Source organism: Capsicum annuum, chromosome 1 (genome assembly GCF_002878395.1).
Source record: "Capsicum annuum cultivar UCD-10X-F1 chromosome 1, UCD10Xv1.1, whole genome shotgun sequence".
NCBI lineage: Eukaryota > Viridiplantae > Streptophyta > Magnoliopsida > Solanales > Solanaceae > Capsicum > Capsicum annuum.
In genome coordinates, this window is record NC_061111.1 from 207986324 (window position 1) to 208011133 (window position 24810).

A 24810-nucleotide genomic window follows, 5' to 3' on the forward strand; every position below is an offset into this window, starting at 1 on the left:
GGTACGATATGGCCAACAACACGAGCCACAAATGGTAAATTCTTAGGCCCAAGGGCAGAGGATAAATGGTTCAGGTAAGTACAAAGCAATAAACTTCTTTTCTTGCCTAATAAGAATGTTAAAATCTGATGTTCAAAGACTTTTAAAAGAAATAGAGTGCCAGATTTGTGAACACCAAAGACAAAGTCGAACATAGCATAGTCGAAAGAGATATGTTTTCATAAACAAAGAGTTTCCAACTCATCAACCCTAAAAGAGCGAAGGTTGGCATAAAACAAGTGAATTAAAGAATCATAAATAAATTTTAAAGTGGAGGAGAAAATATTTGCCCATCCTTCATCTTCAAAAGGGGATTAATGGGGCAACACAGAGATTTTAATAGGTCTAGATCAATGATTTTACCATTAACAATGGAAAGATATTTGAGAGAGTAGTACAACGTCTCATTCAAAGATCTCTAAAATTAATTTTAACATTTAGAAAACTGTCAAATTGAATTTCACTTCTTTTTTTAAGTCTTTAGAATTATTAGCTTGAATATGTCTCTTAAATAGGAAAGAACTAGAGAATTTAGTAAAAACTTTAGCATGATTTTGGTTGGAACATTCAAATCAATAGGAATAGGGGTGGAGGCCTTTTTTTTCGAATCAATTGCTATTTCAAGAGACCATGGAGGAGGAATTGGTGTTCTTAGACATGGAGATGAGAAAAAAAAAGAAAGAGCAAATGAGAAAAAAACAACAACAAAGCACAATATATAATAAAAGAGAGAAAAAGATAAAGCAATGAAAGGAAAAAAATGTGTAACGATTGTGAATAGAAAGTTTAGAAGGGTAAATGAAGAGTGGTTATAATAATATGCTAAAAAGGCGTGTGTCTGAAATCAAAAAAGAGAAATCATAATGTCAAGTACATCAATCAATGAAAGGTAATAAATACAGGTACTTAACGATAAATGAAATGACAAGAAAATCAAGATGAATCTTTTAAAATGTTTTAGTTAAAACTCCAAGAGATTTTCGAAGGAAATAAAATCTTTCTTCCAACAAGGGTTTTGTAAAAATTTCTGTTAATTGACAATTAGTTCTAACAAAAGATAGTTAAATGTCTCCTTTTAAGATATTATTCCTAATAAAATGATGTTTAATATCAATATGCTTTGATCTAAAATAATGCACATGAGTTTTAGATAAACAGATAGCACAAAAATTATCAAATTTTTTTTATAGATTTAAAGCATAAATAATAATTACATAGCTAATGAAAATATTTTTAGCTCAAAATTATTAGATTTAGAATACCATAGTTTATAAGATACAATTTCAATGAGATATTTGATGATGCATTTGATTGTAGTCAAATGAAATTCTTTGAGAGCCGACTAAAATCTAGCACATTTACAGATACTAAACAGAATATCTGATCGACTGGCTGTAAGATATAGGAGTGAGTCTAGCAAACCGTGATACCTAGTCTCATCAACAACCTTACCTTCATCATTAGCTTAAGAATACATATGGATCTTATTAAAGTACTAGTAGATTTAGCATTAGTCATGCCAAACTTATGAATAAGTTCTTTTGGTGTACTTACTTTGGCAAATAAAATATTCTTTAGTTGATTAATATATTTGTAGTCTCAAAAAGAATGTTAACTTACTCATCATACTCATTTTGAATTTTATTTGCATTAACTCAAAGAATTCCTTACATAATTTAGCATTAGTACTTTAAAAAACAATATCATCAACATAAATTTGAATAAAAAATTTTAAGAACAAGTTCTTTTTTATAAAAAAAGTAGTGTCAATTTTTTCTCATGTAAAATTATGATCAATTAAAAAATTATATAATCTATTGTATCAAGTTCGATGTGTATATTTTAAACCATAAATGTCTTTTGATAGTGTAAAGACATGGTAAGAAAATTTGAGGTTTTCAAAACTGGGAGTTTTTTTACAAAAACTTGTTCCTTAATAAAGTCATTTAAAAATCACTTTTGATATTTACTTGAAAAAATTTAAAATCTTTATAAGAAGCATATGCAACTAAGATCCAAATGAACTGTACCCTTGCTATTGGTGCAAATGTTTCATCATAGTCGACTCTTATTGCGAGTAGCCTTGATGACTAGACAAGATTTATTTTGAACCATCCTCTGATTTTTTATCTTATTTTTGAAGATCCATTTAATGTCAATAATGAAAGTGTTTTCTGATTTTGAAATCAGAGTCCATAAATTATTTTTATCAAATTGTTCAAGCTTTTTTGCCGTTGTTCTAACTTAGTTTTTATAATTTAAGGCCTTATTTATCTTCTTTGATTCAAGTTGAGATATAAGGAAAACATTTGCACTTTTTTTTCTGAAGGCTCTTGTTTTCGTTCCTTCATTGGGATTTCTAAGGATGAGGATTTCTAAGGATGAACTTATTTGGATATTTAGGATTTCTTGTCTATTCATTTGGAATAGTTTCTATTGCAAATTGATCATCAATAGTGACAGTCGACTTTGGTGGAAGTATCTTTTGTTGTTTTGTCCTATTCATCCTCATCATTTGTACTATTAATATTTTCTAAAATACGATTAAAGCAATCAAAGATAATATGAAAAGATTCTTCAATGAAACGAATATATTTATTAAAAACTCTGTAATATCTACTAGAGCTAAAGTATTTCATGAATATACCTTCATCACTTCAAGGATCAAACTTATCAATGTTGTTCGTACCATAATTTTTAACAAAATATTTCATCCAAAAGGACGAAAGTATCCAATGTTGGATTTCTTATTATTCAACGGTTCATAAGTAGCTTTCTTCAGAATTGATCTAATAAGGCACTTATTTAAAAATATGACAAGCAGTACTTATAGCTTTTGTCCAAAATCTATGAGGTAGAAAGTGTTCACAAATAATTGTCATGTCTTGATGAGTTCTATTTTTGTGTTTCACAACTCTATTTTGCAGAGGAGATTTTAGAGCAGAAAAATTTTGATATAGCCTTGACTATTACAAAATGCTTCAAAGCATTTGTTCTCTATCTTCCATGATCATTATAGCAAAAATATAGTAACCTTTGTTCCTTTGGACTTTTTCATAGAAAACTTTAAAATTCATCAAAGTGTCGTCATTGTTAGAAAAAATATAACCTGATAAAATGAGAATAATGATCAATAATAACAGAGACATACCTTTTACCTCTAATGTTAGCAGTTCTAGTAGGACCAAAGAGATCTATGTAATGGAGCTACAATGATTTAGTAATAGAAATAATATCTTTGATAGAAAAAGAATTTCTAATTTGCTTATCAAGTTGACAAACAAAACAAATATGAGTTTTTTTGTAATCCAATTTAGAAATTTCAGTAGCGAACTCATGTTTGGCTAAATTTTCAATGAGTCTTATGGTTGCATGACCTATCTTCTTATTTCAAATCCATGGTTCTTCTGATATAGAGACCAAATAGATGTGATTTTATGTCTTTTTGATAGAGTCCAAAACATATACATTTTTGTGTCTATTTTCAGGGAGAAAAAGTTTTCCAAGCTTTTCATTTTTACATCAATCCTTTTTTAAACCTTACCTCTAAACCAGAATCACATGGCTGACTTATTATTTTGTACTTCAAGCTTTTGATAAGGTAAACGTTAGTAACATCACATGATTCATTAAAAGATATAGTATCAATATCTATTACTCTACTTTTGAAATTGTTTGCAAAGCTAATATCTCTTTCATTATAGTTAGCAATAGATTTAAATAAAATTTTGTTACCTATTATGTGATTTGAACACGCATTATCAAGATGTCATTTTCCATTAGAATTTATAGTATTGTTCCTATAAAATAAATATATCACATAATTTTTTGGTACTCAAGCATTCTTGGTTCCCTTGGAGCTAGTACTTGGATTAGTAGATTTAATTTTTTTTGTCATAAAAATCATTTACCAAGATTTCTAGAACGGAATTTGCAATTATAATATCTATCATCAAATTTGTCACAATGAAAACATGAAAGACGAGAGTATTTTTTAATGGTCGAGTTTCTTTGATAAGTATTATGACTGTGATTAGTTACTCTGATTGACATTTTAGAGTTAGTTGATCGTTGAGACTCTTCAGAACTATAATATTTGTTATCATAAGTAGATCTACCATTATCACATTTTTTGTCAGCTGACTTTAAAGAATCAGTCGACTTATTTGATTTGACAATATTATGACTGAAAATTTTTTGAGAACTATTGATTTTAATCTTTAAGTTATTCATTCTTTCTTGAAAAAAAACTTTTCATTTTCACAAACTTCAAATCTGACTTTCTAGTCTCTTCTTTCTTTTAACAAAGTTCTATTTTCATAATGAACTTTATTTAAATCAACTATGGAATGATCTAATAAACTTTGTATATTAAAGAATTCATTGCAAGATTCAGTCCTTACCTGGTTGGATTTCCTGATGGCCATGAAGCAGACATCTCCAATATTCTCATTATCATTTTTAGAGTGATTTTAATAACCTCAATTACTAAAGCCTTTTAACTTTCTTTCGAGGGTCCTCTTTTTGCTTCTAGACAGTCATAAGCAATATGGCCATATCGTTCATAGTTGTAGTATTTTAATTTATATTTTTGTACTTAGTGGTTTGCTTTCCTCTTGAGTAGTTCGATTTTCCTCTTCTTTGATTCCTAGATACAAAGTAGTTATCAACCACTGTTCTAATGATAAGAGAAAGTTCATATTCACATAAGGAGTCATCTTTTTCTTCATCATTTGTAGCTTTAAAGTCAATAATTTCCTTTTTAACATCTTGTAATTGATCCTTCTAGGCAACGAGATCTCCTCTCACTTCATTATAGGTTATTTTGCGTAGATTCGTGCTTTCAAGAGACACTACTTTAGAAATCCATTGAGGTGATAGAGTTTTGAGAATCCTGGTGATGTGATTTGATACAAGATAAGTTTTTCCTGCTTCATCTTAGAAGTTCATATTCGTAACCCAACTAACTTACAAAATTTGGCTTAACCTTTTTAGCTCCTTTATATATAACTTCTAATTTGCCCTATATTTCCTTATAAGTATCACAACATGAGGTCTTCTCATATTCTTAACCACTGATAGCATTGTACAATATATTTTTTACATTTGAATTAATTTGAGTGATCTTTATTCATTCATCAGTGTAGTCCTCCAAAGTTGGGATCTTTTCAATTGATGCTTGACCATCATCTAATATCTTTCTATCTTTGTTTGAAGCAATAATTAGAAGATAACCAAGTTTTATTACTCTCCATACCTTCACATCATAAGAATTTATGAAATAGAGGCTCACTTCAGGAGTCTTGTGTGATAGGAAGGTGCCCCCTAATCTTAAGGACGAGTTCTTTAAAGTGGTAGTCCGATCAGATATGTTGTATAATGAAGAGTGTTGTTAAGTCAAGAACTCCCACATCTAAAAGTTGAAGGTAGAAATATAAAGATATTAAGATAGATGTGCAGACTTACTAGGAGAGATAGGGTTAAAAATGAGATTATTCGAGAAAAGGTAGGAGTGAATTTAGTGAAAATAAGATGAGAAAATGATGTTGAGATGGTTTGAGCATATGATGAGGAAGTGCACGGATAATCCAGTAAAGAGATATGAGATATTGGATATGGATGATTTTAGGTAGGGTAGAGGTAGACCAAAAAAATATTAGACGGAGGTGATTAGTCATGATATAGAATAGTTACACTTAAGGAGGACATGATCCTTGATAAGAAGGTATGGAGGATTGAATAAGAATAAATGATTAGTAGTTAGGAGTGTGTCCTAGTACGAATGGGTGCTTGTTTTTAGTTGTTCCTGTAGTCATAGTATATTGCGTATGTCTATAGTTTTTTGTTCGTAGTATTTTGGAGATGTTTGTGATTTCAGATAGATAGTTTATAGTATTACTCTGTGAGTGTCTTGTTTCTTTTATTATATAATAGCGTGTTATCCAATTTTATTGCTTGTTTTTATATTTGTTATACTGTTATTTTTTTCTCAGTCGGATATCTATCGAAAATAGTCTCTCTGCTTGATCTGATATAGTAGTATGGATTGCGTACACTTTACCGTCTCCAAACCCCACTTTGTAGGGATGCATTGGTATGTTTTTGTTGTTCCATTCTTATATTCCAATAGGAGAAATGTTTCCTATTGAGTAGGGAGGTCTGATTTGAGATGTACCTTCTGAGAATAGTGTTCCAGCATCAGTTTGAGTCATAACCTTTTCTCACTTTGTTGTCAGGCAAATATGCGTGAATCTAGGTTTTGATACTAATTGAAAGTAGTAAGGGAGGGGGTGAATTTTTAATTTCATAGTCAACTTACTATATCAGTTAGTCAACTGTCAGAACAGTATTGAGAAAGCAAAACAATTACTATGATAAAAATGTTGAAAAATAAACTTGAAACCAAATATTTTATACCAGTGGAAATCCAGAATAGGTCTTACTTTAGAATTCTTGGGTCGCAAGGAATTTCACTGGCTCTTTATAGTAAATAAAGTATTACAAGATTTTAGTATAGCTTTTGATTTATACTTGCACTCTATTCTTTTCTTTCTTTTGATACAGTGCCTCACCAACTATATTTTTTCTCTCCTCTTTTTTCATGATTCACAACAAACTTATGAAGAATACAAGTTTTATCTTGATCTTCCATGTCTTTATATAGAGAGGGCTAATATTAAGTTATTGGAAGATGTTAGAATGAAAGGCAACCCAAGAATGAAAGGTAGCCAAAGAGATTTGATCCTTGAAAATTGAATATAAAATATTTGTTTTCATGAATAAGGTTGGACCATTAATTATGATCCCTTGACTGGTGATTCCTTTCCTTTCACGCAGGATTTTTTAAATTTTAAAGAAGTGTTGATTGACTTTGACTGATTTGGGAGATCTATTTTCCCTAATGAATATGGGCATGCTTCTTTTTTGATTTGAGGAATATTTGATTGAGAATAGCTTCTTTATTTATTCCTTGATTGATTGAATTTCAATTTTGAAAGCTCCAAATCATTTTCTACACAGTTGTCATTTATGAAAATTAAACATTAACAACATCCATGTGCTATATGGAATTTGACGAACACAAAAGTTAAAGAAAAAAGGAAATTTGCTGAACCATTGAGAGAGGTAATTAGATAGGACATGCATGATGCATCTCTAGCTTAATGAGCTTATTATCTTACATAGAAAGTTATGAAGGTCAAAGATTAGGGTGATAAATTAGTAGGTGGTTAAGCAACGTCTCGTTGTCCAATGAGATAAATGTCGCCTTGCTTACCAGTAATATTAGCACCATTCTCATAGATTATGGTGTCTCGATTCCTATTAGTACGTCATTTTATTTCATTGTGGTTATTGTTCCTTTTCTTTGTATGCACTAGAGTGTTTTACTTATTATTTGCAATGTCTTCATAACTTCTATCTTCTTCTTTAAAATCTACTTTAATATGTGCTATTTGAGTTGAGGGTCTTCCGAAAACAGTCTCCTAACATCTACAAGGTCACGATAAATTTTATGTATACACTATCCTCTAGAGTGAAATTTTACCGAGTACGATATTATTGTTGTTGTGATTTTAAATATGCCATCACAATTAGAAGATCGTGTGAATTTTAAAATTTCTCTTTTAAAATTAAAAATTTTGTAGTTATAAAAATATTTTCATTAAAGATTAGATGGACAATTCAAGTCTAATTGTTCTTTTAGAGATGTACTATTTTTTTTAGAACCGATTAACGTATCATTCTTTTTTAGTTGAGTACAACTTATAGATATCAAAACACACTATTCTTGGATAGTAAGCATTCTTCACTTCCAACCTGAAGGTTGTGAGTTGAGTCATCAAGGATGCAAAAGAGATGGAAGCTCTTAGTGAAGAATAAAAAAATGTTAACTATTACAGAAAAATGATTTTAAAAATTTCTTTTTCAAAGTTATTATTCTAGACGCAGCTGATCTAAGTTTGAACTATTTTTTTTTCCTGTTTTACTACTTACTACAAAGCAAGTTGGAAAAATCATTGATATCAGTGGTAGGGGATGATTGAGATCTATTCATTTATAATAAAAAGTCTTGAATTTGCGTCTTTTGGAATGAGAAAAAAAAATCTTGTTGGACCTCCACCTTCAAAAATCGGCATTGCAATGAGCGAATTCAAATTTAATCATAATATAATGTGGTTGATTGTGTATGTAGGGTTTTACATTGGCCTTTTAAGGGAATAAGGGTGGACTTTTCATGCAAAGAATTAAGCCTTGTGTTGGTAGAACACCTTATTTATTTACCTATAACTTTAACTTGGACAATCATTACCTACGATTCTAACCTAACTTATAGAGTTAAGTTAGGCGCAAAATTCATTTTTTACCTAGTATCCAAGTAGAACTTATCCTAAGTCTAATTTTCTGATGTTGAGACCCTATATTAAAATGCTCATGTACCAGAATGTCCAGGACAATCCTGGACATGAGGGGTATGTGTGTATGAAGAGTTTCACATCGACCCTTTAAGGAATGCATGATTTCTTTAATATGATTTGGACAACCTCACCTCTTCAACTAACTTAAGGTTGACTTAGGTTCAAAACTTATTTCTTTACTGATATAAGATGGGAAACAATAAAAGAAAAAACATTATTGTGGAACATAAATTTATGTCTTTGCTTTTTTTTCTTAATATGTGTGCCAAAATCTAACAATTAACTTATTGTGGAACGGAAGAAATAATGTACAGTGAACTATATTTTGTAATATAACATTGTTGGACGCACTTTTATATAATTTTTTCATTATTATATCTATTAATGTTTCATGATGCATGTTATTAGCAAATCATATGATGTCAATTTCTCTTCTTTTTGTAGGATTTGAGGTTCTAGGATTTCTACATGACAAGAATGACCTTACTGATAAATCAGATTCTATATGTGAAAAAGGTGAAATTCCTATGGGAGTAGAAGAAATTCTTAGTAAAGCTGAGTTTCCAATTTTTAAAAAGGTAATCAATCATATGGTATTTGATATTTACTGTCTCGACTAATCTAATATTTTATGCATAAAATTTATTAAAGAGAAAAATATTTTCTTTAAGAAATTTCTTAATTCATAGTTCGAATCAAACATGAATAAATTAAAAGAATCTCCATACTTCTTAAATATAAATTTTAAAAGAAGTATTTTAAGTGAATAACTTAATTTTCTACTGGCAAAAAAAAATTCTCATATGAAAATTGTTGTTTAGCTGTCTAGACATTTTCATACCTTTCATTTTATAAAAAGAATTCAACTTCAATTACTTAACTCATGTGTTATCATTTGGTCCCTGGAGAACTGTATATATATTTTTATCCTTTTACATAATTTTTTTAAATATAATTTTTTATGAATTATGTTAGATATTATTATCCTTAAATATGGAATAACAATATAAATTTAATTGGAGAATTGTAATAGCTCAATTGACTCCTTAAGTTTTTATCTTGTTTGTGAATGTTTGATTCTCCCGCCTTGTATGATCACCTCCTCTATATTTCCTTCCCCTCCCCAATTTTTTCCTTAAAAGAATTTATATAGTGGTAAGTAAAGATTTTATTTACCAAATGATCATCCAAAACAAGTTGAAAGGTGACAACAATGAAAAACCCCAAAGTTGCATCTGCTCAGCCTCTTCCCTTCCTACCAGCTATCACTCATAACATACAATACTAAGGATAAACGTTCAAGCAAGATAGTCGCTACATAGCCAAGGATGTTCAATGCCATGTCTATGTATTTCTTGTATAGTCTACTTGACCAAGATGGATGCATCAACCTTTTGTTGTTGAAATACCCCATTGTTCCTTTCCATCCATATTTTATAAATACAACAACCCAATGCCATTCCATATACTTCAGTAGTCATGCCCGTCCCTTTGGCATGCTGGACGATTCATTTTAGTTATTTAGTCCACGTTATAGGTTACCTTCTAATCTCGTCATGTTAAGATTTTCTCCCAGACCCTAGAGGAATATGGGCAAATAAAAAATAAGTGCTTTATAATCATCAAATTCTTTACATAATGGACATCTGAGATCATCAATACTACTCCATTTAGCCACTTTATCTCTTGTCATAAGTCTAGTCTTCATGGCTAAATAAAAGATGACACACCACTTTGAGGCACCTAAATTGTTGAAGAAAAGTCTCATGTAATCCACCTTTTGGTAATTTCCCCTAAACTGTTTATATAACTGCTTGATGAAAAAAGTTGGCATCTGGACTACATCATATCTTTTCTATCACCCATGGTGCATGAGGAATCTGGACCTCCGAAACTGTTTGTCCTTTTATGTGGTAACTATGCACCCACTGCACTCATAGAGTATCTTTCTTTTTACATAGATTTCATAATAATTTAGCAATTGTAGTTATGTTCCAATGCTAAACATGCAGTGCATTCAGGGCCAGCAGATTAAGGCTAATTCAACTCCTCCCATGCTACTAAGGCCTTCTTTTTTACATGTCAATCCCACCCGTCCACATGAATCTTCGACATAAGCCGTCAATAGTTGACAAAATTATTTTAGGGATCATAAATACATGAGACCAGAGGACTTGAAGACTAATGATACTGACTTAATCAACTGTAATCACCCTGGATATAGTAGGAATTTTACAGTTCAGAAGGCGATTTTCCCCATTATCTTGTTCAATAATTGCTTGTATTAAGCTATAGTAGTCTTTCTTGTGCTTAAATAAAACCCAAGGTATCTAAAGGGCATTTTCCTTTTTGAGAATCCTAGGCAGTAAATTGTCTCATCTTGAATTACTTGGTCCACCTCTAAAGTAGAATGAACTTTTTCAATATTTGCTTTCAAACGTGAGGCAGAAGAAAATCTATTGAAGTAAGAATAGAGCCGTTGTATAGAGCCTAAGTCACCCCTACAAAAACATTAAGTAAATCATTAGCAAAGACCAACTAAACAAGGTTTAGCTTTTTCCACTTTGATAGAAACTTAAACTCTGGCATACTGATCAACTTTTTCAATACTCTAAGCAAATACGCCCTGACAAATACAAATAAGTAAGGTGACACGGGGTCACCCTTCCTTAAACCCTTTTTTGCCTGGAATGGAGTGGTAAGTTATCTATCGATGGATGTTGAATGAGTTATTGTTTCAATGCATACAATGATCCAGTTTATGAATGCCTCGTGTCAATTCAAAAATCTCAATATTTGTTTCAGATAAGGCTATTCCATTGAGTCGTAAGCTTTTCTCATGTCTACTTTAAGCATACACCTTGGTGAGACAACTTTCCTCTCAAATACCTTAGCTAGCTCGCGGCTCATAATGATATTATATATAGTAATCTATCTTGGTACAAAGGTTGACTATCTATTATCAACTCAATGGTCCATAACACTATGCATTCTACTAGTAATCAATTTAGATATCAGTTTATCAAGCATTGTACAATAAGATATTGGTCGAAATTCAGTTACCTTATACATATTTAAAACTTTAGAAATGATGGTAATAATGGTATAGTTTATACTACTATGAAGAAATCTTGGACAGGCTTAATCACATCCTTCCCAATCCCATTCACATATCAGGCCTCCTTGATAATTAAAGCATTATATCCATCACACCCAGTGCTTTTAACTCATCTATTTCCTCAAGTACTACAAGGATTTCTTCAGAAATCACCGAAGCATTGATTTTAAGTTGTTGTCTGTCAAGGCATCTACCCTCCTTTATGACACTCGTATTGACTGTTGGGAGCTGCTCTGCAGCACTACCAAGCAATTACTTATAGAATTTGAGTATCTCTTTGTGAATACCATCATTGGTTCTTATCCAGTCCTCTTGAGCATTTCGAAGACATTGAATGCTTTTTTGGCCTTGTCTATTCTTTAAACTAGCAAGGAAATAAGCAGAGTTGGATTTCCCTAATTTAAGTATGCACTCGAGAATTTTACCTTCAAATACGTTCCTCTATGTTACTTCATTTTTCCTGTTGTTCCTTGATAAATTTCTCATAGTCAAATAAGGTAAAATATTGGTGGTGATCCCTTAACTTGCTTTGAACTTATCTCTCTACTTGTGAACTACTTTCCCAGACTACCTATATTCATTTGTGTTAAGCTTCTTGAGCCTCGGTTTTGCACATTTTAACTTTACCACACTTCATAATTGGACCATTATTATGCTTTCAAGCCAGCTGTATTTCCTTCTTGAAATCAATATTCTTAGCTAAGAAATTGAGGAATTTAAAAGTCTTTTGATCAGATTCAACATTAGCATCCAACTGGATACGTAAAGGAGAATGATCTAAGCACCCAGGATCCAAGATATGTACCTCTATTAGTGGAAGTTACATCATCCAAACTACATCAACAATTGCCCAGTCGATCCGACTACATATATGTCCATTTGACCATGTAAACCACCTGCCTACAGACTTCATGGAAGTTGTGGATGCTTCCAGCAAGAACTCATTAAAATCCCTCACCTCAGCATCAAGAATTGGGTTCCCTCATGTTTTATCATTAACTATTGGGGTGTTAAAATCCCCCATGCTAATCCATGGCCGTTATTGGTTTCCTACCATATTATTTAGCTTTTCCCATAAGCTTACTCTGGTATCAACACTATGCAGACCATACACAAATGATATATTAATTCTCCACCCCAACCTATGAACATTGGTGAACCTATAGATACAACATATTAATGTGTATGTCATTGTAAAGTACACCAGTTTAGGATCCCAGAGTACTAACAACCTTCTCTTGTTGCTTAAGTGTAGATTGTGAACAACTCCCATCCTCTAGCTACTTTAGTCACTACCCTCTTGATACTATCCTCGTGCTTTGTTTTATGCTCTATGATTGCTATAATTGCAATCTGCTTATTTTTTAAAATCTACTAAGCTCTCTACTTGCTTATAGCTCTTATTGAGACATGTAATATTCCACGTGGCTAACTGCATTCATGTGTTATGAAAGGTCTAGTGTCCAGTTGATGTCCTTCTCTTGCTTTCTCATTACAAGCTCGAGTCTTACTTGATTCAGAGAATGCCAAACTCATGTTCAGTTTTAGCTAGGGGTGGGCATAAATACCGAAAAATCGAAATACCGAATCGAATCGAACCGAATCAGTTCGGTTTTTTTGGGTTCGATTCTTTGGTTCGGGTTTGGTTTTAAAAAAAAAAAAATCAGTATTTCGATTCGGGTTACGGGTTTTAGGTTCACATAATTCGATTTTTCGGTTTAAACCAAAATTTTTAATATACTTTTTTTAATTATATAATATATATTTAACTTTTAAGAGGCCCTTTATATAATATAATAATATACACTAATATGTCTATATTATTAAATTAATATATATTTCAAAAGGCCCTAAATCAGTAAATTGATTTCATTCCAGAAGGCAAATTTCCTTTTATTAAATTAATATATCTATATTACACTGATTTGTCCATGTACATATTTTATTTTCTGTATATACCTAATCATCTCCATTCCTTCAATTTGTAAACTGGTGTTATTACTTATTAGTTGTATACCTGTCTGGCTGTCCAGTAGCCCAATTTATAAATATTACGTAGCCCATTAAACAAGTCCAAAATCGAAAAATTAAAATTATTAAACCGCAATAAAAACGAACCGAAAATTATATAAACCCAACCGAACCGAACCAAACAAATTCGGTTTGGCTTTTGGTTCTTATAATTTCAAAATCGAAAAAATCAAAATAAAAAAACCGAACCCAAACTGAAGTACCAAACGCCCACCCCTAGTTTCAACTACTTCAGAAATAGTCAATTGAGTAGTTCTCTTTATTGTGGCCTTTTCACCAACATGTGTCCATTGTTGCTCACTCCTATCCTATATGTTAGCTACTTGTATTTTTCCCTTTGTTTGAGCAGCTTGTTTCCTTTTAATCTCCTTATTATCCTTGATCTTCACTGGTGTATCCTTAAGTATTTACCATGCTTTAACCACACTTGGATCTGCTCTTTTTGGTGCTGGTGGTTTCTATGGTTTTGGTCAGCATATGTGACCAACAATCAAATCGGTTGGGGAAAAAACTGGTACCCAATCATATTCGACCTTCTATTCTAGCATCCTCCTATTGGGATGAAGCACCTAGATTACATCCAGGAGCCTCTTTGTTGTATCTACCTTCACTAGGATACGAGCATAAGATATCCTATCGACCTTCGTTGTAAATTCATCAATAAATAGTGGCATTCCCAGGACATTACCAATCCCACTAAGTGAATTTAACCCCAAAAACTAGTAGGTAGATTGGGAAGTTTGGCCCAAACGAGAATGGTTTGCAGCACCCGAGTTTTAAAATCAAAATCAACTGATCATACTTTAAGAATTATTGGTCCATTCCCTACTATGTATGGTCCAGAGTATAATACCTCATCTCGATCCTCCACTGAATTTAACCTCACTAAAAAGTAACCAATTGACTTTAACCTCACCAAAAAATACCCATATGAATTTAACCTCACCAAAAAGTACCCATCATTATGGTAGAACACCTTTGGTTTAGTAACAATACTCTAGCTTGAAGCAATAAATCTCTCTATTGCACCAATCGTCAAGTCATATCCAACAACAAACACTATTAAGCTTCCATTTACTATTCTCCTTTTCAATCTCTAGTACATCCAACTTTATAACCTTTTTCCAATATTGTATAATTGGCTCCACACTAATTCAAGGTTATCCCTTGGGCAACAAGGTTGTTGCCTCCAAACAAGGTGCTCCATGTTTGAATTTCTGTACGTTTGAGTTAGATCCAACTTCTAATGGAAATTTACAGGGATTTTCGTTGTTTCCCTCATGTCATCTTTCATCATTCTTAACCTCCTATTTTCCCCCACTGCACTTCTCCCGAAGTTGCTATTGCTAGGGTTTGGAAGCCACCATTATTGGTCCAATTGATTGGTTGACTGACTTCGGGGTACCCTTCCTTCCATGATTAATGATCTGACCGGCCGAAGTCAGTGTCCCCCCTTTTTTTAAATTTATCCGAGTAAATCTCAAAAATAGATCCACATTAATTTAGCTTTCTAATTTTAGCTTCAAATAAAAAAAATTCTTTAAAATAGTTTTTACCTATTAATTAATATTTTTTAGATAAAATTACCCTATTAATGGAGTAAATTATATAAATGATTCTCATAACGGATAAGAACTTTATATTTATATCTTTCAACTTTTATTTTTTTTCTCTTTTTTATTTTACTTTAATTTTTATTTTTTATGTTCTCTTTTTATTTTTAATTTTTCTCGACCCTTACTTTTTTACTTTTTTCCTCTCAATTTCTTTTTTTATTATTATATTATTTTTCCTTTTTATTTTTCTTTCTTCTTTTTTTTGTTCTTTTTAATTTTCTCAATCCTTATTTTTTTTCTTTACACCTCTCAACATCTACTTTTATAAAAAAAATATTCTTTTTATTTTCTTTGATTTTTATTTTTTCTTTTTTAAAAAAAAAAATTCTCGACCTTTATTTTTATTTAATCTTTTTTTTTTTTATCAATCTTTATTTTTTTTCCTATTCTCTCTCAACTTGTACATTTTCTTTGATTTTTATTTTTTTAATATTTTTCTTCATTTTCTTCTTTTTTCGTAATTTTTAATAATTTTTGTTCTTTTCTTTGATTTCTTCCATTCAAGTTACATCTCACTAGCAAAAGTTGACACTATTACATTATAAAGGCAAGACTTATGACTTTCGAACAACAAGTTATGTTTCATGGGTAAGATTTAACACTACTACATTGTAGAGGCAAGACTTATGACTTTCAAACAAGAAGTTATGTTTCATGGTTAAGAGTTGACACTACCACATTGTATTTTCATTTATGAGATATTTTATAACTCTTACCTTAGAGGCAAGACTTAGTTCAGGGACTTTCAAACAATAAATTATTTTCTCCGGGCAAGAGTTGACTCTACCACGTTATATTTTTATTTATGAGATGTTCTACAACTATTGCCTTAGAGACAAGATTTAGCTCAAAGATTTTTAAACTACAAATTATGTCCCACGAGTAAGAGTTGACTCTATCACGTTATGTTTTCATTTATGAGATGTTTTACAACTATTGTCTTAGAGGCAAGACTTAGCTCAAGGACTTTCAAACAACAAATTATGCCCCACGGGCAAGAATTGACTCTACCACGTTATGTTTTCATTTATGGGATGTTCTACAACTATTGCCTTAGAGGCAAGACTTAGCTAAGGACTTTCAAACAACAAATTATGTCCCATGGGCAAGAGGTGACTCTATCACGTTATATTTTCATTTATGAAATGTTCTACAATTATTGCCTTAGAGGCAAGACTTAGCTTAAGGACTTTCAAACTACAAATTATTCCCCACGGGCAAGAGTTAACTTTACCACATTATGTTTTCATTTATGAGATGCTCTACAACTATTACCTTAGAGGCAAGACTTAGCTCAAGGACTTTCAAACTACAAATTATGTCCCACGGGCAAAAGTTAACTCTACAATGGTATGTTTTCATTTATAAGATGTTCTATAATTATTGCCTTAGAGGCAAGACTTAATTAGCTCAAAGACTTTCAAACAACAAATTATGCTCCACGGATAAAAGTTGACTCTACCACGTTATGTTTTCATTTATGAGATGTTCTACAATTATTGCCCTAGAGGCAAGACTTAGCTCAAGGACTTTAAAACTACAAATTATGTCCCGCGGGCAAGAGTTAACACTACCACATTATGTCTTTATTTATGATATGTTCTACAGCTCACTCTTGCCTTAGAGGCAAGACTTAACTCAAAGACTTTCAAACTACAAATTATGCCCCGGGGGCAAGAGTTAACACTACCACGTTATGTTTTCATTTATGAGATGTTCTACAACTCTTGCCTTAGAGGAAAGACTTAGCTCAAAGACTTTCAAACTACAAATTATGCCTCACGGGCAAGAGTTGATATTACCACGTTATGTCTTTATTTATAAGATGTTCTACAACTCTTGCCTTAGAGGCAAGACTTAGCTCAAAGACTTTAATTCAAACTACAAATTATGCCCCATGGGCAGGAGGTGACACTACCACGTTATGTTTTCATTTATGAGATGTTCTACAACTCTTGCCTTAGAGATAAGACTTAGCTCAAAGACTTTCAAACTATAAATTATATCCCACGAGCAAGAGTTAACATCACAATATTATGTCTTCATTTATGAGAAGTTCTACAACTCTTGCCTTAGAGGCAAGACTTAGCTCAAGGAATTTCAAATAATAAATTATTCCTCATGGGCAAGAGTTGACTCTACCACGTTATGTATTTATTTATTAGCTATTCTACAACTCTCGCCTTAGAGACACGACTTATCTAAAAAAATTTCAAAGAACTTCGTAACAACAATTCATACCCTTAAGTTTGTTTTGATGTAAAAAAAAAGATCTCTTTGCGGATTATTCATTTTTTTAATTATTAGCAAAATATAATAGAAGTTGAGTAAAAAGAAAAAACGATCAAACAAAATAGAGAAATAAAAAAAAGATTGAGAAAAAAAAGGAAAGAAAAAATAAATAAAGAATAATAAAAAAGCGAAGAATTAAAAAAAATTGAGAGGAAAAAATAAAAATAAAGTTCGAGAAAAATAAAGGAAAAAAAAGAGAACTGATAAAAACCAAAATAAAAGAAAAATAAAGGTTAAAGACAAATGAATTAAAAAAAGGAAAAAAAAGAAATAGATAATGCTTGAGAAAAAAAAGTAAAAAGAGAAAAAAATAAAGGTTCAGACAAATGAATTACAATATGACAGTAAAATTAAAGAAAAAAATAAAAGTAAAAATAATAAAAAATAGAATAATAAAATTGAAGGGAAAAATAAAAAAGTGAAAATAATAAAAAATAAAATTTGAGAGACAAATGAGTCTGGAAAGTTAAAAATATATTTGAGGTGTAGAGGGCAAAATAGTATTTGTACTTTACTTAAAAAGTAAAGAAGATTATTGTTTAAAGACATTTCTTATTGGGATCAAATATCTAAAGTCATCAATAGTTGAGTCTATGACATGCAATTTCCTGGTCTGTTGCATCTAGGGGTGTACATAGGTCGGATTGGTTTGGTTTTCTATTGAAAAAAAATAAACCAATTATATCGGTTTATTAAAACTATAAACCAAATCAAACCAACATAAAATTTATTTTTTTGGTTTAGGTTTTAGTCGGTTTTTCGGTTTTTTTTATTTTTTTGTTTTTTATCAATTTTTTTTATAATCTTTATTTTTTACAATTATATTGTGATTGAAGTTTAGATCAAGTATGTTTTCATTCATGTGCTAATGAAAAACCACAATTATGAAAAATTGAGAAGCAAAAAATTCTCTTGATATTAAAAAATAAGATGAAGAGTGAAAAGTTTAGGCTTAAAGTTTATATTGGATTTTGGATCATTTTATTAGCAATTAATGGATAAATATTATAATTTAAAGACCAAAATATGAATATATATATATATATATATATACATCTACTTTCTAAATATTGAAAATTAATTAAACTAATTGAAAAGGTGTTTAAAAAGTAGATTATAATTAATATTTTATGTATAAAAAGTTAAATTATATACATAAATATACACATATATATATATTATGTTGGTTTGATTTGGGGTTGATTTGAGTTTGGTTTGACTTTTTTTTTGTTAACACCAAACAAAATCAAGAATGATCAGATTTTTTTTCAAACGTCAAATCAAACTATAAGTCAATTTGTTTTCTTGATTTAGTTTGATTCTTCGATTTGATTTGACGATTTGGTTTGTACATCCCTACTTGCATCTCCACTTTTTCCAATGCTCTGCAGCTTCGTAAGCTTCTCTGTGACACCCTTGCTGTGTCCTTTGATCCGATCCTGATCTTATTTTTATATTATTTTTTTATTATTAATGTATGCATGTGTATGTATACTACTTATGTGTATATTTAAATTTCACTTAGGAGTCATTTGGTAGAGTTTATAAGAATAATGAAAAATATGGTGTATTAGTATTGCTTGTATTAATAATGTTTGTGTTAGCTATTCTTGCATTAGTTATGCTTATATTTTTCTTATGCTGTGTTTGATTTGATGTATTAAAAATAACATGAATTAAATAATTTTTAAAATAAAAAAATTTACAAAAATATCCCCCATATATATGTTGGAAAGGATGTAAAATTTTTTTTGAAGGATAATAGTGTCTTTAATCATGTTAATGTATGTATTGAATCCATTGCATTGCTAATACCATAAATTTTGAGATATTAGTAATGCATACCTTAATACACAATAGAGTGTATAACTATTGCAAGCATTAGTTATACATAAGATGCAAAAGTATACCAAATAAGGTATTAATAATACACATTAAATTAATACATACATTAAGTTTTTAATAAACTCTACCAAACGACCTTAGTGAAATACACAGACATACATTCAAACTTGGTCCGAAGTGACAGTTTGACACTTAAACTTACCAAGTGATCATACAAATACCTCAGCTATTAATAGAAATGTTCTCATGAATATCTATCTCACACATGAACTCCACTTGCTGATGTCATGCACGTTGAAAAATTAGTGAATGACACGTATAATTTTTAAAATAATTTTTTACTTTCTTAAAGAAATTATAATTTGTTTATTCAAAATAGAACCACACCCTCTTTCCCCTTTTTCTTCTTCCCAACTTTTCTCCTACAATATCACTCTTGTGATTGAAATTGCAAATTACATAGAGAAAAAAAAATTGTTTACTAGTTTAATTTTATATAGTCAATGTCTATATTTGTTCTTTTGCATTCTTTCAAATATTTGTTTTTTAAAATGAAAGAGATAGCAAAAATGGAAGAATTAAGCCATATTAAGAGTAGGTTACTTGCAAAAAAGAATTTATCATGATGGGTGTAGAGGAATTTAAAAAAAAAAAAATGGAGAAGAACGAGAGAGGAGGATTAAAGATGTAAGTGTCCACTAGACACATTTGTGCTAACTTAAGATGTTTAAATGATTACTTGAAAAGTTTGACATATTTTTAAAGGGTGTAAATTATTTTCATCCCCCAACTTTCATTAAAAAATCAAACTCCCCCTTCAACATTTACAATAATCATACTCTCCCTTTATCTCATGCAATGTTCATTTTGTCCTTTTAATTTCAATCCTATATTTATGTAATATCTTTTTATATTATATGTAATGAATATTTTTTTTAACATGAATATTTATAGCATTTTATTTAAGTTTATTGACTTTATAAGGAAATTAATACTTTTTATAAATTTATCACAAAATTTAATGTTATTTTTTAAGATCGTTATTTTAGTATTACATGTATTAAAGAGTCATTTGGTGTGACGTATAATTATAATAATTCAAAGATAAAGTTCATGATTATTTATCCTGCGTTTAATTAGATGTATTAGATATTCTCAAAATTGTTTGTCGCACCATTTATACCGCAGTGATGAGATAAGTTATCACACATACATATTAGTACAACTTATTTTGTAATAACTAATCCCAGAATAACTTATTTCTAAACAACCCACCCCTAAGTGTGTGTATATATATATGTATGTACATACATGTGCGTATATTTTCGTATTTTATCACTCTCTTACTAAATTCATTTCGTATTACTTAACTTTTTGTTGATATAACACAATCCTTAAGAAAATTTTACTTAGAGGTATATTTTGCTAAATTAACCTTATTAACGATAATTTGAAATTTTAAATTTATCTATACTGTTACTTTATATAGTTATTTAACACTAAAGGATAGAAAAAAAACATAATACAATTCTCTTATTTCACAAATTGAGCAGATAAATTAAAACATCTATTTTTAGTATGAGGATCAAGTGATAAGAAACGATATTCTCTATTGTCTATATCAGTAAATAAGCTGTGATTGTCATTAATAGAGTATTATATATTTTATAATTTATATAAATAAATATAATCTTTAAAATTTGACCTTATTTTTATTCGAGAAAAACATCTAGTTCCCCGAACTATGACCAAATTTGCTACGACACAAGTCAACTTCACGGGGTCCCTATTACCCCTTAAACTAAATTTTAGCGTATTTTTGTCAATCTTTTTAGCTAACGTGATACCTTTTGTCAATCATTTTAGATTACACCTTTGATGTGAGCTCCATTTTATGTAATAAAGGTATCACATTAGCACAAAAAGAGACAAAATACGCTAAATTTGAGTTCAGGGGATAATAGGACCCCTGTGAAGTTGGAGTGTGTCGTAACAACTTTGAACATAGTTCGAGGTGGTACTAGAGGCATATCTCTTTCATTTATTGTTTGTATTTTTTGCATTGAAATATGTTTATAAAATTAATATTACTTATTATTTTCACTTGTAAAATAAATATTATAGTTTTGATTATTATTAATAAAACTAATTTTCTTATTATGCTAATTTACTTCATAAAGATCATCATTAGCTTATATACTTAATTAGTATTTCTTACCTTTTTTTTCTAAAAGATAATTTTTATGTTTTTATGAAAATTTTGTTATATGAATTTTTTTTTAAAATGAAAATATGAAGATTTTAAAGAAGTTAAAAAAAAAGAATAAAAAAAATTGATGATAAAGGATAAAATAGGAATTTTAAAAAGTTAATTAGGATAAAGAGAGGAGTATGATTATTGTTCAAAGTTGAAGGAACAATTTAATTTTTAAGACAAAGTTGGGGAGGGAAAATGATTTTGACCCTATTTTTAAATTATAACTATGATTAAAAATTTATCATAAAATATACTTCTCTTTTTATTGAATTGCTTACATTCGAATATGTTTATAAAATTACCATATTAGAGTTTTCTGTATCTTAATAAAATTAATTTTTTATTTTTCTTATTTATTTCATCATAGAACGTCAATAACTTATATACTCAATTATCATTTTAGCTTTTTTTGTCTTGAAAATAATATCTATTTGTTTTGTATAAGAGATTTATTAATTAAGAGATTAAAATATATAAAATAGACTATAGTTCTAAACGTAAAAAAGACAAAAAATGATAATGTAAGATAGAAATTTTAGAAGAAAAAATAGAAAAAGTGGAGAGAATGTCTATTATTCAAAATTGAGGGGATAAATTTAATTTTTAAAATAAAGTTGGGAGGTATATAAATAGTTTTATCCCAAAGATCCACAAACAGGAGCATCAAGATGTACACAACAACAATAATTATAGCTATGTCTTAGCTCCAATCAAGTTGATTAAAATTATACGAGATCCTTTCACTTGGTCCTTTGGAATTTCAAGTTAAAGCTTTGAGATTGGATAGTAAGAAAATTCAGATTACCCAAATTAGTAAATTTCGAACATCAAATTAATAAACAAATAAAAAGATTAGAATCACAAATTTCAAATCTCATAATATCAGAACTTAAAAAGCAAAAAAATTCCCCTCTCTTGATGTCTCATACAAACAAAAAATACCTGCACGATATCTAATGTTTTTTTTGTTTGAACACTATATTGTGGATGGTCTATTATACACAAAGTACATTCGATCCTCTCAAATTCCTATTATATGAAACTGTACATTCTATTCTTATTTTTTTTTGTGTGTAGCTAGTACTGATATTGTACGTGCTTAACAGGTTAAAGTGAATGATAATCATGAGTCTCATCATGAGTTTCATCATGAGTCTCCTCTGCATTTTCGTCAAAAATTAACTAAAGCGATCGACAAGATTACTCATGAAGCAAAGGAGAAGGAGAAAAGTGAAGATCTTTGGTACTTTCTGAGGACACACACACCAGATTATGTTGATAAACATGAAAAAAGCATCAAATTAATAGAGCAAGAGTTCGAAAAATTTCTAATAGATGGATTTGGAGAACCTGTAAAGCACTTTATTCGGTTCGACTATGAAAGGGTACAACTACCTCAATCGGTGAAAGGAGGAGGATATACCGGTGAATTAAGCGAGGAATTACGACCAATAGACCCTACCTACCTCGTAGAGGTACGTACTTGTGCACCGTATAAAATATTCTATACTATCAGTTAAACTTGACTTGTTATCGTAGGTTTAGTTATCTTTAATACCATATCAAATTTATCTGATAGTATAAAATATTTTATAACGGACAAAACTTAAACTCTTATATTAATTCCATTTGACAAAACATAAACTCTTATACTCCCTCCGTTTCATAATAAATAAATTATTAGATTTTGGCATACATATTAAGAAAAAAATATTATAAAGACATAAATTTAACATAACTTTTCATTTTTAGCCCCAAAAAGAAAAAACTGACCTTGTAATATCTTTTCAAAAATTGATTGGTTGTCAAATCATAAAGATAAATTTAAAAAAAAATTCAAGGATTTACTTATTATGAAATACCAATAAATACCCTAACAATTTACTTATTTCGAAATGGAGGGAGTATTAATTTCATTTTAAAAGGAATCAAGTGTGATTCGAAATATATGAAAATTTTGTGATTCCAAATCAAAATCATATACAGTTTGGCCAAGCTTTAACGTTTCCCAGAAGCACTTATATTCTCTAAAAATTACTTCGTTTTAAAAAAGGAATGAAGTGTGTGGCCAAGCTTAACGTTTCCAAGAAGTACGTATCTTTTCTAATAATTACTTCATTTAAAAAAAGGGATGAAGTGTTTGGTCAAGCTTCCAGAGAAAATAAGTACTTCTAGAAAAAGTTATTTTTCATAAGTTAAAAAGATTTTTTTTCTAAAAATGCTTATTTAGAAAGCACTTTGATAAAAATACACTTAAAAATTATTTTAAAAAGTTTGATTAAATATTAATTATTGTTCAAAAATGCTTTTTAAATTTAATGGTCAAACATAAAGTATTTCTCACCAAAAGTGATCTTTTTGCCAAATAAAATTACTTTTGAAATAAACGTTTTTCAAACGAAGTTTATTTTAGAAGTTTGGCCAAACAACTAATAATCTGGTACTACATCACTTAACTGGATTTCCAATTTATTTATTTATTATAAATTAGTGAACCATTATTTTAATACAAGTAATCAATTACTAGCAATTTTCTTAAATTAATGTCAAAGTTGAGTCTTCTTTTTTTCACTTATTTCCAGGATGCCATTAAGAATTATTTCCGTGATTGAGCTTTAGAAGGAGCAGCCATAACAAAGCCTGATATATTCTTGATGTTGTTTTATATTAAACAATTTATTTACATCAAAGGTAATGCTAATATTGTATGAATATTGTAGTAAAAGTATTGTATTTGGGATATAAATTTGAATTAATAACGTGTCACGATTCGAGCTGAGGTCCTAGTCGAGATAGGTATTCCGAGCCACGAAGGTCCGAGAGACCCCATAACATGCTATCATGAATACAATTCATACATGCATCCAAGTGCGAAAGATATAGTGAAATCAAGAAAACTCTTATAATCAAATTATGTTGAAAATGTTATGACTATATAATACTCAATCTCTGTCCACGAAGCCTCTATTAAAAACTAATTGTCTAGATCAGTATAAGGCCCCTGGTTGGACCATAAACTGAAATAAGTCAACATATGAATAAATGCCCTCCGAAAGATGGATGGCTCACCAACTCTGTCGTATCCAAATGTTCTACTGATGTGATGGACCACACGACTGTGCCTCAAAACCTACATTATGAGACAATGTAACTACCACGAAGGACGGGCAATACCCGAAATGTATTGGTATGCAG

General features: G+C 29.9%; 1 protein-coding gene across 1 annotated transcript in view; it reads left to right on the forward strand.

Moving 5' to 3' along the window:
* The window catches only part of LOC107848492, a 44520-nt gene extending 20128 nt beyond the window's left edge, over nt 1-24392 (forward strand). The window contains exons 4-6 of the mRNA XM_016693271.2: nt 8901-9034; nt 22722-23090; nt 24198-24392. Coding sequence (XP_016548757.1) covers nt 8901-9034; nt 22722-23090; nt 24198-24227 — 533 coding nt within the window. The 3' untranslated portion in view covers nt 24228-24392. The remainder of the gene's footprint in view (nt 1-8900; nt 9035-22721; nt 23091-24197) is intronic.
* The last annotated feature ends 418 nt before the right edge of the window (nt 24393-24810 follow it).